The 15,097-nt window shown below is 41.2% G+C and overlaps 1 protein-coding gene across 1 annotated transcript; it reads right to left on the bottom strand.

The window, feature by feature from the left end:
- Positions 1-1,546: 1,546 nt before the first annotated feature.
- ptpn18 (protein tyrosine phosphatase non-receptor type 18) lies at positions 1,547-14,721 on the bottom strand. Its single transcript, XM_064956416.1, has 15 exons — positions 14,451-14,721; positions 8,263-8,371; positions 8,072-8,148; positions 7,880-7,975; positions 7,550-7,588; positions 7,335-7,403; positions 6,766-6,828; positions 6,420-6,562; positions 5,780-5,846; positions 5,463-5,540; positions 5,233-5,322; positions 4,529-4,614; positions 2,827-3,155; positions 2,383-2,472; positions 1,547-2,173 (listed from the first exon to the last, which is right to left on the bottom strand). The coding sequence occupies exons 1-15, from the start codon at positions 14,532-14,534 to the stop codon at positions 2,100-2,102; spliced, it is 1,494 nt and encodes a 497-aa protein (XP_064812488.1). The 5' UTR covers positions 14,535-14,721; the 3' UTR covers positions 1,547-2,099.
- Between the last annotated feature and the right edge of the window lie 376 nt (positions 14,722-15,097).

Raw genomic sequence — 15,097 nt, 5'->3', positions numbered from 1 at the left:
TTTTAATGTAATGCTATCCAGATACATATGTAGGATCTTAACATGACCTATATCGTCACAGCAAAACAATCTTGTAGCAAATGGACTTGAACGTTTAGTCCATAATGTTGCTTGATCGGTGGTAAGGCTTTTAGCTGGCCAAAAGTATAGGCTACATAAAAAAGTTAAATACTGTTAATGCAACCATGTGTTAGTGTGGGTTTTCAGTGAATCTATGTAAATCACAAAGCTCATCTGCATTTTGGTGCAGGAAAATACTCAGCAACAAAAGAGTGATCAAATTAAGATCCTACATCTGTATCTACTTTTCTTAGTCTGATGTATTAAATACGTCCCACTCAGTATGACAGTTACTATAATTTGTAGAGGCTCATTTTGTTCTGATTCATTTTCATGAGTTTATAATAAGATAAGGTAAGGTTTCTATTGATCTCCTAAAGGGAGATTTAATATCACCAGTCAATACATCAGACACAGCAGCAAATAATAATGAAAAAAGGTCAAAATATTGATTTGCTTTAGTGCATTTTAATGTGTGTGTGTGTGTGTGTGTGTGTGTGTGTGTGTGTGTGTGTGTGTGTGTGTGTGTGTGTGTGTGTGTGTGTGTGTGTGTGTGTGTGTGTGTGTGTGTGTGTGTGTGTGTGTGTGGTGGCTAAATCTGGGTGAAGGGTTGCTATGAGATGGCTGGAGGTTTGGGTTGAGAAGCCATGGTACAGGTCATTAGATTGTCTTTTCACATTAGCATCTGTTGAATGGGATTAGCCATCCAGCCGAGTTTAAACCCTTGACATCCCACATGCACTGCCAACTAGAACACAGAGTGGCCATTAGCAACACCCCCTCAATTGTCTATCACACACGCTCGTCCCAGCGTTGGGTCTCCACGGCTGGGTTTAAAAAAAATAAGTTCTTATGGGCAACTTTCTATAGGAACATGACATAGGACCACACATCTAAAATCCTGAGTGGCACAGTGGTCTAAGGCACTGCATCTTAATGCTAGAGGTGTCACTACCGACACCCTGGTTTGAATCCAGGCTGTATCACAACCGGCCGTGATTGGGAGGGCGGCGCACAATTGGTCCAGCGTCATCCGGGTTTGGCTGGTGTAGGTTGTCATTGTATTTAAGAATTTGTTCTTAACTGACTTGCCTAGTTAAATAAAGGCAAACAAAAACATAGCTATAATGTTAGCTATTTGAGTGCATTGCTGACTTAATCATTAATCTCCAGAGAGACTTCTCTCAGTTTTTTTGTTGTTGCTTTTGACAGACAGAGTATCAGCTTGGTATCTGGCAGATACACAGATGTTAATTTCAGAGTGTAAGAAGATTTCCGGGACTGAAACATAATATCAGCGTAGCCACAGAAATCAGAGGTCAATCTTCAAAGCTGGTATTTCCAGCACAGAATGTCCAGCAAAGTGTTTTCAAGTAAAGCACATTGTTTTTAATGTGATCACCAGAACATTTGTTGTATCTACATGTATGCTGCATTGACTGTGGTAAGTTAGCAGGCCTAATACAAAGATTTATTTCAAAGAACCTTGAATAAATTGTTGTCTTTATTGTAAGTCCTTGTCACCAGAAATGAGTAGAGATATTAAAAAAATACCTGTGAAAAAACATTTTACAATACCTGTTTCGTTAATATTGAAAAGCTCATTATCCCATGTTACTATAGTGCCCCTGGTGGTTAGGGCCACCACACCATAACTTGGTAAATACACTCTTAGAAAAAAAAAGTTCCGAAAGGCTTCTTCGACTGTCCACATAGGAGAACCCTTTGAAGAATCATTTCTGGTTACAGGTGGAATCCTTCAGGGTTCCTCTGTGGAAAGGGTTCTACCTGGAACCAAAAATGGTTATTTAAAAGGCTTCTCCAATGGGGACAGCTGAAGATCCAAAACCTATGTAGTATCCAAAAACAATACCTGTCTCAGAATGGAAAGATGTTTCATAATATATATATATTTTTTTCCATCAGTAATATCAATCACAATAAATAAAGAAGTGGTACAACAGATCTGAAAAATATACCAACTCAAACGGGTTACAAAAGAAAGAGCCCATTCCCAGGCCTGGTATGTGGTTGCTGTATCATCTCTCCACATGACTCCACTCTGCCGGGGTATCCCGGGGCCCTTTGGGTTTCTTAATGCGACAGTTGAACCCTGAGGGACAGTTGAGAAATGTGTTTGGGATTAGTTGAAGGCACCTGCAAGTACAACTAACAGTTTTACATAGCCTTGTTTTGACATCCAGTCACAATTATCATGAGATTCTGAGGAAATGGATATTACATTGGGTAGCTATAATGGCACGGGATAGTAACAGTAAATGTCATTGGATAACAGTATCACAAACACGAGCAGATATTCACCCATGCTACCAGGAGTACAGCTGTTGGTCAGGTCTTTGATGGGATTTGAAACATATTCATAGTCATCTCCCATCGAGGAATGATGCTCAGCTAGAGAAAAGCAAACCGTAAGAATCAGTCAAACATTTTCCACATAAACAGCTCAATATGGCTGTCAAGGAATTGTTACTGGCAAGAAACTGAATGAAGATGGAAAACAAATATTGCTCCTTTGTGGTCAATGTAGGACTCAAATGACTTTTCGCATTGATTTAATACTTAAAAGGACAGTGTATGCCGTCGTAAATAAACATTACACAATTTCCCCAGTTTCACAGTATTGGACTGAAGTTACTAGATCTAGATTACAATGCTCTTCTAAAAGACTGGATATTCTTTGCAAGGCATAACGACTAAAACAAAATCAGAGCTGGCCTCAGATTGGTCTCCCTAAAATGCTCTCACCTGTGACCAGTTCATAGCCACTCTGTTCCTTCCCTAATGTGGCCTCAGCTAGCCTGTGATTGGCCGGTCTAGCTGTGTCATATATGGGTGAGGCCTCTGGAGGTGGATTGACAGGAGGACACCTGCTCTTGGGCTTGACCGTGCTGTAGAGAGCAGTGGCGGGGCATTTCAGGGTGCCCAGCTCTGCGTTGTCATAGTGATGGAGAGCGGCCGGAGGAGCTGAGGAAGAGGCTGGTGACGGAAGCTGTTTGGACTTGTTGACCACAGCATAGGTGTCATCCATCGTCTGCTGGCACAGTTGAGGCGCTCTGGGCTGCACACTAGAATTTCTAAAGAGGAGTAGACATCCACAATTCCATCAACAGTGAGAAGCAAAAAGTACATATGTGGCCTTATTGTTTCTGCTCTACACACTAGATGGCCATAACTATTATACGTATGACTGAATTTTCATTATCTAGTCCGTTTTCTTTCTGGGGCTTCCACAGTGGATTTTTACCATTAGTATATCGGTATAGAAATTAAGATTGATTAAAAATGTCAATGTTACAATACTGATTTCCTACGGAGTCTTTGACCATGTTTACAGAGATATAGATCATTTGTGTTTAAGCCTGTGATACGAGCTGACGGGTTCTTGGAAACAGTTGAACATATGGAACGGAGGAAATAGGATGTGAAAGTGATGTTTAACAGCCCTGTGTGTCACTTCCTCTGCAGCATGATGAATGTTTAGTAGTACAGGAATGGTGACATCCTTCTGATTCATGAATCATGTTTCCCTAAAGTTCTGTAAAATGTAACTAACAATAACTGGCTTAAAGTCCCTTTCACTTCAAGATCTTCAACGTGTATGACAACACAGTATTTGAATATACAGTACATTTAGCAATATTAAAGGTGCACTACACAGATATCGCTCAGCCATTTCCTGGTTGCTAAAACTAGCCTAATTTCAGTTTCTGTGATAAAACAAGCGAGTATAGTGTCATTGAATCATTGTACTAAACCGCTTGAAATATATGGTTGCTGATAATGGGTCTCTGTACGCCTATGAAGATATTCCATAAAAAAATCTGCCGTTTCCAGCTATAATAGTCATTTACAACATTAACAATGTCTACACTGTATTTCTGATCAATTTGATGTGATTTTAATAGACAAGAAAATGTGCTTTTCTTTCAAAACAAGGACATTTCTATGGTAGTGTATATTTGTCCACAACAGTTACATACTGCAACTTTAATAGTGTTTGCTTCATTGTCAAGGCAGGTACATATCATATCTATTGTAAAAATATGAATAAATGACTTAGTATCGATAAGCTTATGTACACTAAACCTACACACCCAACAAACACAAAACACTGTTGTACAGCCAACTGAAATAGATGACAATGGATTCACTTGTACAAAACAGGAAGCTCCCTAAATCTCTCTCTCTCTCTCTCTCTCTCTCTCTCTCTCTCTCTCTCTATCTGCCTCTCTCTCACTCTCTCTCTTTCTCTCCCTCTCTCTCTCTTTCTCGCTCTCACAAACTGAAAGTTAACATCTCCACATCTCCACAACCTTACCATGGTATACCATTATACCATTATACCATTATCTCAGGCTGCTTATTGAAGTCAGAAACTGTTGTTATTGTGTGTATGTTGATGCACATCACACATCAGACTGAACAAAGAAAGAATTGTCGCTCCTACCTTTTTACAAGTGGCTGAGTGATGGCTGATGTTATCGGTGGAGAGGTCTTCACAGACTCAACGTCATCATAGAGAGGTTGGTTGCTCTATAAACAGCAAAATACGTCGTTAAGGACCAGAGAGGTATAGGACTGTGTCTCTAAAGCTCAGGCTCTGTATGAAAATGTGTGAACAATCATCTTCAATGTGCCAATATTTGCATAGAGAGGAAGCGTGATGGCTGGTTTCCTGCGTAACATTTTTTTAAATGTTCTTTTTACTCCACTCATCACATTGAAATGTCAGACGGAAGTATAATATGATCAGATTGAATGGAGGACACAAGGAAAAGACGGGGCCTTTGTTAGTTTCTATTTTTAATAACAGACAAACTGACATCTTTTGTCAGCTTTGCCTTGTACCTCTGGCTGTGCAGGCCACCCAATTCTGATCTTTTGACCAATTATTGGCAAAAGATCTGATCTGACCGGGCAAAAGATCTGAATTGGGCTGCCTGTGTAAACGCAGCATCTGACCGCAAAACAGATGTGTCAATAATCCCCAATAATACTCCATACCCTCTCATGTCTTATTGTTCTAGTAAAGCTTGCTTGAACCTGAATGCTAGTACGGCATGTGTTGAATACTGTGTTGCCTTTAGAAAGGCTGACATCTGTCGGTTGGAGATAGCAATTACAAAAACATGATAATTGTTTCTGTCTTACCTTGGTGAGATTCTGGTAGTTGTTCTCAGGGGAACGTAAAGCCTTCTCAAACATATAAGCCACGGCAGAAAACACAAACTGATACTGCTCCTGGTTGGAAGGATAGAAAAAAGATGATTGAAGCCAACATTTCCACAGGAGAGAATTACAGTATTTATTGCATGATATATAACACCCTGCAGAAAATAAACACAATTTCTCATATGTAATTCTGTCTGATAATAAAATACCTTTGTCTGAACAGCTGATGGCCTTTGTCTCCTTAGTTCCACTACAATCTTCATGATATTGAAATCTTCTTTGATTTGCTGGTGGAGAAATATGAGAATGCATTAGTCAAAACACTCATACCCACCAATATTTAAAAAAATATATCTTTTTTTTTTTTACAAGTATTATTGTTTTTAGTTGCAGTCTACAAAGGTCTTGTAAAACCAATTCCCTAAATGATGTCATCAATGTAATGCATCAATGTAATGCATCAATGTAATGCATCAATGTAATGCAGTACTACCTTTGTGACAAGAAGATCATGAACATAATATACCTTTGTGACAAGAAGATCATGAACATAATCCAGGGCACAAATCACCCCTGTTCTTCCACAACCAGCACTGGAAATACAAAACACAACCAAATACATGGTCTGCTCCATTCAGTCTCTGACAGCAGTACTCAAACATTACCAGAGAAGTTCCCAAGTCTGGATATGACACAGTAGACCCCATCAGGTCCTGAATATTTAACATATCGCAATTTATCTTGATTTAACTATGCAGGTCAGGTAAGAACAAATTCTTATATACAATAACCCCTACCCAGGCCAAACCCAGACGATGCTGGGCCAATTGTGCACCGCCCTATGGGACTCCCAATAACGTCCAGTAGTGATACACCCCAGGATTGAACCAGAGTCTGTAGTGATGCCTCTGGCACTGAGATGCAGTTCCTTTTACCTCTGAGCCACTCAGGAGTCCAGCTAAATGGCATTATTAAAACACATGGAGCTCAAGGAGTACATGTGGCCTTGTGATAAACAACATTGAATGATATGCATTGATGAATTTTATATATAGATCTCTGTGTGCGACAATTTCCTCTCGGAGCACAACAAGTCCACTGGGCAGACAGTAATCATAGGGGCTGTGCTGTATGTGCTGTATGTCATATATAGGGGACAAACAGACCTGCAGTGGATGAGAACAGGGCTAGTGTTGTTTCCCTGGGCTTTGCGAGCCATATCCATCATTTCTAAAATACCACCAGCTGTGTATGGAATGTCATGATCAGGCCAAGCTGTGTATTGGAATTGAGAGATAGTCCGTGTTTCCTAGACAAACAGAAAACATGGTTTGCATATGACTTCACGGGCTCCCGCTCATTCAACTTCCTGGATACCAACAAATAATATGAGATTATCCAATGTGGATAATAACACTGACTTGTTTTTCTACGATATTGAATAATTATTTGACTAGTGCTGCTGATGGAAAACAACCTAAAATAATACCCGTTTCACAGTTGGACACTTACATTATGAAATCTCACAGTCAGAGTCCTCAAGACTACTTCCTCATTTGGGTTGGATTCTTCAAGCTGTAAAACATGATAACATTTCAATTAAAAATCTTCTAGTGTTTCCTGAAACAGGTGCCTGTGATTTTATGCAGACAACAACATGTGAGTCAATATGCCATGAAATAACCAAACTGAGTAAACTTAGTACACAGGAACTGACACATCATCTGTGGAGGATGTTGTGTAAAAAGGGAAGTCTTCTTGAATATTCTCTGAAAACCCAGACTATAAAACAACCCCACTGGGCAAACACTGGTTGAATAATTTCAATATGTCACTTAACCAATGTGGAATATATGTTAAATTGACATCTGTGCCTAGTGGGACAGCACTCTGTGCATGCTGGAATATTGGTGACATTGTGGGAGGCAACCCATCTGTCTGGGACGACTCCTGAATAGTAATACAACTAAGAAGATAAATCTGGATCAACTGAAAGTTGTGTCAATGCTGCTACAACTTCTCTGTGGTCTGTGTACCTTCACAGTATACAATATAATGAAGATATATTGACAAAGACGTACATTTGAGACAATAAAGGGACCAAAGGGGGTTGTTTCCTTGACAGTTGTCCAATAGCGCTCACACTTTTTCTAAAAAAGACAGACAGTGAAAAAAACAACAACATTATGAGTCAAGTGGAGACCAGCACCAAAGTTGATCAATTATACAGTACAATAATATGTTCACACTTCTACTGTACCTTTTTTTATTAAAATGTTACTAAAAGGGCATTTACCTTTCCCATTTCAATCTCTCTGCAAGCCATGATTATAACCTAGAACAGGGATAGGAATAGAGGAAACATTAGGGGCAGCAGGGTTGCTTAGTGGTTAGAGCGTTGGACTAGTAACCGGAAGGTTGCAAGTTCAAATCCCCGAGCTGACAAGGTACAAATCTGTCGTTCTGCCCCTGAACAGGCAGTTAACTCACTGTTCCTAGGTTGTCATTGAAAATAAGAATTTGTTTTTAACTGACTTGTAGATTGAGACAATTTGCCCATTCTTCATCTGTGCAACAGAGCTGCGCTACTACATTTATAGGAAAGCTGAATACAAATCTTCCTTACCTTTACATCATACTGCCAAATCATTTGCCAGAAGTCAACCAAAGTGTGCAACAGAGGTCCTTGGGTCGCTATGTATTTTCTGGTCTCTGTTGCACCCTAGAGGACAGACGAGATATAGCAGAATAATCAGCATCAGACCAAGCTGAGTGAAATGCAATAGGACTTACTGAATGAGAGAGGGCAATACCGTACTTTAATGAAGCTGGCGTTGATATAGTCAGAATCATTGTCATTCGTCAGTAGAGTTAGGGGAACACGGGTCTGGTCATCTATATAAAAATATATGAGTTTTTGTTCAGATAAGTTTAATATTAAGCAAGAATCTAATTTTCAATTAGAGTAAAAACCACTAACGTTTTTTAAGTCTCCATCATTGTGCTTACATGGTAAAATGTCTTTGTAACGATTCTTCTTTACATTGTCCTTCAGTGCCCCGGCTTTCGTCGTGAGGCCAAGATCTTTCTTGATGATGGAAGTTCGATCACGGATATTCTACAAACACAAAGAGACACGGAAGCTGAGATGAGGTTGGAAGCAACTTTCATGATTGTGAAACTGTAATTAAAAGAGAGGTAAATTGAGAGCAGAAACCTTGAATGTAGGAAATCTCAGGTAGGGTCCAACGAAACCAATCTTTACACATTAGTAACCACATACTGTACTAGCCATATTCCCTCAGCCCTTTTGTCACAAAAAAAATGATCTACACAAAATACTCTGTAATGTTGAAGTGGAAGAAAAATTAAAACGTTTGTTAAATATGAATCATAAATAAATGACAAATATATCTTGATTAAATAAGTATTCAATCCCCTGAGTCAATACATGTTAGAATCACTTTTGGCAGCGATTCTAGCTGTGAGTCTTTCTGGGTAAGCCTCTAAGAGCTTTATACACCAGGATCTTACAATATTTGCAAATTGTTCTTGTACATTTTTTTCAAGCACTGTCAACTTGGTTGTTGATCATTGCTAGACAGCCATTTTCAAGTCTTGTCATAGATTTTCAAGACGATTTTAGTTAAAACTGTAACTAGGCCATTCAGGAACATTCAATATCCTCTTGGTAAGCAAATCCAGTGAAAATTTGGACTTGTCCTTTAGGTTATTGTCCTGCTGAAAGGTGAATTCATCTCCCAGTGTCTGGTGGAAAGCAGACTGAATCACGTTTTCCTCTAGAATTTTGCCTGCTCTTAGCTCCAATACGTTTCTTTTTTATCCTGAAAAACATCCCAGTCCTTAACGATTACAAGCATACCCATAACATGATGCTTGAAAATATGGAAAGTGGTACTCAGTAATGTGTTGTATTTGATTTGCCCAAAACATAACACTTTGTATTCAGGACAAAAACGTAATTGTTTTGCCAAATGTTTTGCAATATTACTTTAGTGTTTTGCAACCCTGTGTATTACTTTAGTGTTTTTACAACCCTGTTCCTGGAGAGCTACCCTCCCGTAGGTTTTCACTCCAACCCCAGTTGAAGATAAATATTAGAATCAGGTGGGCTAAATTAGGGTAAAAGTTAAAACCTACAGGACAGTAGCTCTCCAGGAACATGGTTGGAGAGCCCTGGTATAAACCTACAGGACAGTAGCTCTCCAGGAACATGGTTGGAGAGCCCTGGTATAAACCTACAGGACAGTAGCTCTCCAGGAACAGGGTTGGAGAGCCCTGGTATAAACCTACAGGACAGTAGCTCTCCAGGAACAGGGTTGGAGAGCCCTGGTATAAACCTACAGGACAGTAGCTCTCCAGGAACATGGTTGGAGAGCCCTGGTATAAACCTACAGGACAGTAGCTCTCCAGGAACAGGGTTGGAGAGCCCTGGTATAAACCTACAGGACAGTAGCTCTCCAGGAACATGGTTGGAGAGCCCTGGTATAAACCTACAGGACAGTAGCTCTCCAGGAACAGGGTTGGAGAGCCCTGGTATAAACCTACAGGACAGTAGCTCTCCAGGAACATGGTTGGAGAGCCCTGGTATAAACCTACAGGACAGTAGCTCTCCAGGAACAGGGTTGGAGAGCCCTGGTATAAACCTACAGGACAGTAGCTCTCCAGGAACATGGTTGGAGAGCCCTGGTATAAACCTACAGGACAGTAGCTCTCCAGGAACATGGTTGGAGAGCCCTGGTATAAACCTACAGGACAGTAGCTCTCCAGGAACATGGTTGGAGAGCCCTGGTATAAACCTACAGGACAGTAGCTCTCCAGGAACATGGTTGGAGAGCCCTGGTATAAACCTACAGGACAGTAGCTCTCCAGGAACAGGGTTGGAGAGCCCTGGTATAAACCTACAGGACAGTATCTCTCCAGGAACATGGTTGGAGAGCCCTGGTATAAACCTACAGGACAGTAGCTCTCCAGGAAAATGGTTGGAGAGCCCTGGTATAAACCTACAGGACAGTAGCTCTCCAGGAACATGGTTGGAGAGCCCTGGTATAAACCTACAGGACAGTAGCTCTCCAGGAACATGGTTGGAGAGCCCTGGTATAAACCTACAGGACAGTAGCTCTCCAGGAACATGGTTGGAGAGCCCTGGTATAAACCTACAGGACAGTAGCTCTCCAGGAACATGGTTGGAGAGCCCTGGTATAAACCTACAGGACAGTAGCTCTCCAGGAACAGGGTTGGAGAGCCCTGGTATAAACCTACAGGACAGTATCTCTCCAGGAACATGGTTGGAGAGCCCTGGTATAAACCTACAGGACAGTAGCTCTCCAGGAAAATGGTTGGAGAGCCCTGGTATAAACCTACAGGACAGTAGCTCTCCAGGAACATGGTTGGAGAGCCCTGGTATAAACCTACAGGACAGTATCTCTCCAGGAACAGGGTTGGAGAGCCCTGGTATAAACCTACAGGACAGTAGCTCTCCAGGAACAGGGTTGGAGAGCCCTGGTATAAACCTACAGGACAGTATCTCTCCAGGAACAGGGTTGGAGAGCCCTGGTATAAACCTACAGGACAGTATCTCTCCAGGAACATGGTTGGAGAGCCCTGGTATAAACCTACAGGACAGTAGCTCTCCAGGAAAATGGTTGGAGAGCCCTGGTATAAACCTACAGGACAGTAGCTCTCCAGGAACATGGTTGGAGAGCCCTGGTATAAACCTACAGGACAGTAGCTCTCCAGGAACAGGGTTGGAGAGCCCTGGTATAAACCTACAGGACAGTAGCTCTCCAGGAACATGGTTGGAGAGCCCTGGTATAAACCTACAGGACAGTAGCTCTCCAGGAACAGGGTTGGAGAGCCCTGGTATAAACCTACAGGACAGTAGCTCTCCAGGAACATGGTTGGAGAGCCCTGGTATAAACCTACAGGACAGTAGCTCTCCAGGAACAAGGTTGGAGAGCTCTGGTATAAACCTACAGGACAGTAGCTCTCCAGGAACATGGTTGGAGAGCCCTGGTATAAACCTACAGGACAGTAGCTCTCCAGGAACATGGTTGGAGAGCCCTGGTATAAACCTACAGGACAGTAGCTCTCCAGGAACAGGGTTGGAGAGCCCTGGTATAAACCTACAGGACAGTAGCTCTCCAGGAACAGGGTTGGAGAGCCCTGGTATAAACCTACAGGACAGTAGCTCTCCAGGAACATGGTTGGAGAGCCCTGGTATAAACCTACAGGACAGTAGCTCTCCAGGAACATGGTTGGAGAGCCCTGGTATAAACCTACAGGACAGTAGCTCTCCAGGAACAGGGTTGGAGAGCCCTGGTATAAACCTACAGGACAGTAGCTCTCCAGGAACATGGTTGGAGAGCCGTACTTTAGTGCCTTGTTGCAAACAGGATGCACGTTTTGGAATATTTTTATTCTGTACAAGCTTCCTTATATTCACTTTGTAAATTAGGTAGGTACTGTGGAGTAACTACAATGTTGCTGATCCATCCTTAGTTTTCTCCTATCACAGTCATTAAACTTTGTGACTGTTTTAAAGTCACCATTGGGGTGAAATCCCTGAGCGGTTTCCTTCCTCTCCGGCAACTGAGTTAGGAAGGACAGACACCCGTATCTTTGTAGTGACTGGGTGTATTGATACACCATCCAAAGTGTAATTCATAACTTTACCATGCTCAAAGGGATATTATTATTATTTTTTTTTATTACCAATAGGTGCCCTTTGCAAGGCATCGGAAAACCTCCCTGGTCTTTGTGGTTGAATCTGTGTTTGAAATTCACTGCATGACTGAGGGACCTTACAGAATACAGATAGTTGTATGTGTGGGTTACAAAGATGAGGTAGACATTCAAAAATCATGATAAACACTATTATTGCACACAGAGTGAGTCCATGCAACTTATTATGTGACTTGTTAAGCACATGTTTACTCCTGAACTGATTTAGGCTTGTTCTAACAAAGGGGTTCAAGACTTATTGACTCATGAGATTTCAGCTTTTCAGTTTCAATTCATTTGTAAACATTTAGAAATGTAATCCATTTTAAATTCAGGCTTTAACACAACAAAATGTGTAAAAAAATCAAGGAGTGTGAATACTTTCTGAAGGCCCTGCATGTAATAACGTAACCGGTGTGAAATGGCTAGTTTGCTGTGTGCGCTAGTGGCAGTTCAATCGCTGACGTCACTAGCGCTGAGACCTTGAACTGGTTGATTCCCCTGCACTGCGGCTTTTGTCGAGCAACAGGTAACGATGCTCCGTGGGAGGCAGTTGCTGTGTTCATAGGGTCCCTAGTTCAAGACCAGATTGGGGTGAAGATAGGGACTGAAGTAATACTGATACAATATCACAGCTTTCTTCATGCCATAATATAGACATAATTACATTATTACATTACCACCATTTCTCACTTGGCACATCCTTAGTCTCTTAGTCTCTAACAAACTAACATGGTCCAAGCACACCAAGACAGTCGTGAAGAGGGCACAACAAAAATAATTTCCCCCTCAGGAGACTGAAAAGACTTGGCATGGGTCCTCAGATCTCAAAAGGTTCTACAGCTGCACCATCGAGAGCATCCTGACGAGTTGCATCACTGCCTGGAATGGCAACTACTCGGCCTCTGACTGCAAGGCACTACAGAGGGTAGTGCGTACGGCCCAGTACATGGGGCCAAGCTTCCTGCCATCCAGGCCATCTACACCAGGGAAAGGTCCTAAAAATGGTCAAAGACTCCGTCACCCTAGTCATAGACTGTTCTATCTGTTACCGCACGGCAAGCTGTACTGAAGCGCCAATTCTAGGTCCAAGAAGCTTCTAAACTGCTTCTACCCCAAAGCCATAATACTCCTGAACATCTAATCAAATGGCCACCCAGACTATTTGCATTGCCCCCCCCCCCCTCTTTTACGCTGCTGCTACTCTCTGTTATTGTCAATGCCAAGTCACTTTAATAACTCTACCTACATGTACATATTACCTCAATTACCTCAACTAACCGGTGCCCCTCACATTGACTCCGGTACCGGTACCCCCTGTACCTAGCCTCGCTATTGTTATTTTCCTGCTGCTCTTTAATTATTAGCTACTTTTATTTATTTATTTTATACTTGAAACTGCATTGTTGGTTAAGGGCTTGTAAGTAAGCATTTCACTGTAAGGTTGTTGTATTCGACGCATGTGACAAATACAATTCGATTTGATTTGAATGAGGCTGGTTAGAAAATAGTTCACATGTATTACTATTTCGATCATTGCTGTCATTAATTCAAGCTACAAACAGTCAACAGAATCATGTTTATTGAAAACAATCTGATGCTGGCATATAAAAGCACTGCCACCCCTCACAATGGAACATTGTCAATAAAGAATCTTACGCAACAGTTACTAGCTGCAACAAGGAAATGTTTCCCATAGTGGCCTCAGTGTTAATAAATAACTTAGTTTTGAACTTTGGAAGCTAAATTAGGAAAAAAAAGGACTAGCCTACCTACTGTATCTTAACACTTACAGAGGTTCACATGTAAGAAGAGCAATAGCCTACAGTAGTTTAACAAAATATACTTCTGCAAATGTTGCTATTCAGTTCAGTGTAATGTCAAAACAAAACTAAATAACCAAGGTTCACTTCTGCATGTGCCTTAAAGAGAGATGCCACTGAATTGAAAGAAGGTTTTTGTCAACTGCATTCAAGTTACAACATGCATTGTATTATACTATACAGAAAGCAAGTTACAACATGCATTGTATCATACTATACAGAAAACAAGTAGCCAACATGATTTGCACATATAACATTCAAACAAACAATTCAGTAGCCTACTTTTCCTTTATTTACTCATCAAACCTCTCAGGCTTACTACCCTTATCTACAACTGGACCAGTGTATGGTGTGCAGCCTGTGATGTAGTACATCATGCACAGCGTACACACAATCTTTAGCCATTATTCAACCAGTTATTTGCAATCAATAGATTAATACAATTGCAATGTGAAAGTCCCACGAAGTGCTTTGCACATGCCTTAAATCATACTTTTTTTTCATCTGAAAATATCACCTGGTCTTATTGTCTTTCTATGGGAATTAATTATAACCCGAGAATATACCATGTGCATGTGACCAATAACAGTTGATTTGATTTGATATACAGGTATGGTGATTCTCACTTACACTATACTCCGATGAGATGATGCCCTCTGCTCTGCTGTCATCTGTCAAGGACATCTGACCTACGAACCTCGATAGATGCTCCATCCGTGCTGCGGCTAGGGATGTCAATTTAACTTTCTAAATGGCAGGCAGTGGGCGGCCACTATATCAATACAACAATTCTAAACAAACGCAGAGCGCCTTGCCGCACCAATCTCTAGTGCGATGATTAGTCTAGGTTCCGCGTGTACCTCTTGGAACGTTCCTTATGTCATTGTCACTGTGAGGCAAGTCATGTACATTTCCGCATCGAAAGCTACTGGCTTATTTATTGGCGTCAACACAGGGGAGGAACTTTCACATAAACTCCAATACACTACTATTACAACAGATGGAAAAAATGTATAGCATATTTATTCTTTGCCAACAAGAATTTTCAAAGTATCTTCAAAAGGCATTGAACGCATCTTCAAAAGGCATTCAACGCATTTTCAAAGCATCTTCAAAAGGCATTGAACGCATCTTCAAAAGGCATTCAACGCATTTTCAAAGCATCTTCAAAAGGCATTCAACGCATCTTCAAAAGGCATTCAACGCATTTTCAAAAGGCATTCAACGCATTTTCAAAAGGCATTCAACGCATTTTCAAAAGGCATTCAACGCATTTT

Source organism: Oncorhynchus masou, chromosome 33 (assembly GCF_036934945.1).
Source record: "Oncorhynchus masou masou isolate Uvic2021 chromosome 33, UVic_Omas_1.1, whole genome shotgun sequence".
Taxonomy (NCBI): Eukaryota; Metazoa; Chordata; class Actinopteri; order Salmoniformes; family Salmonidae; genus Oncorhynchus; species Oncorhynchus masou.
Note: the sequence above shows the minus strand (reverse complement) of the source record. Positions and strands in the feature narration are given on the sequence as shown.

Coding starts and splice junctions, on each gene's coding strand:
- ptpn18 (XM_064956416.1), bottom strand. CDS start 14,534: ATGGAGCATCTATCGAGGTTCGTAGGTCAGATGTCCTTGACAGATGAC. Junction 8,372..14,450: donor TCATCTCATCGGAGTATAGT/GTAAGTGAGAAT, acceptor TTGTGTTTGTAG/AATATCCGTGATCGAACTTC. Junction 7,976..8,071: donor TCAACGCCAGCTTCATTAAA/GTACGGTATTGC, acceptor TCTGTCCTCTAG/GGTGCAACAGAGACCAGAAA.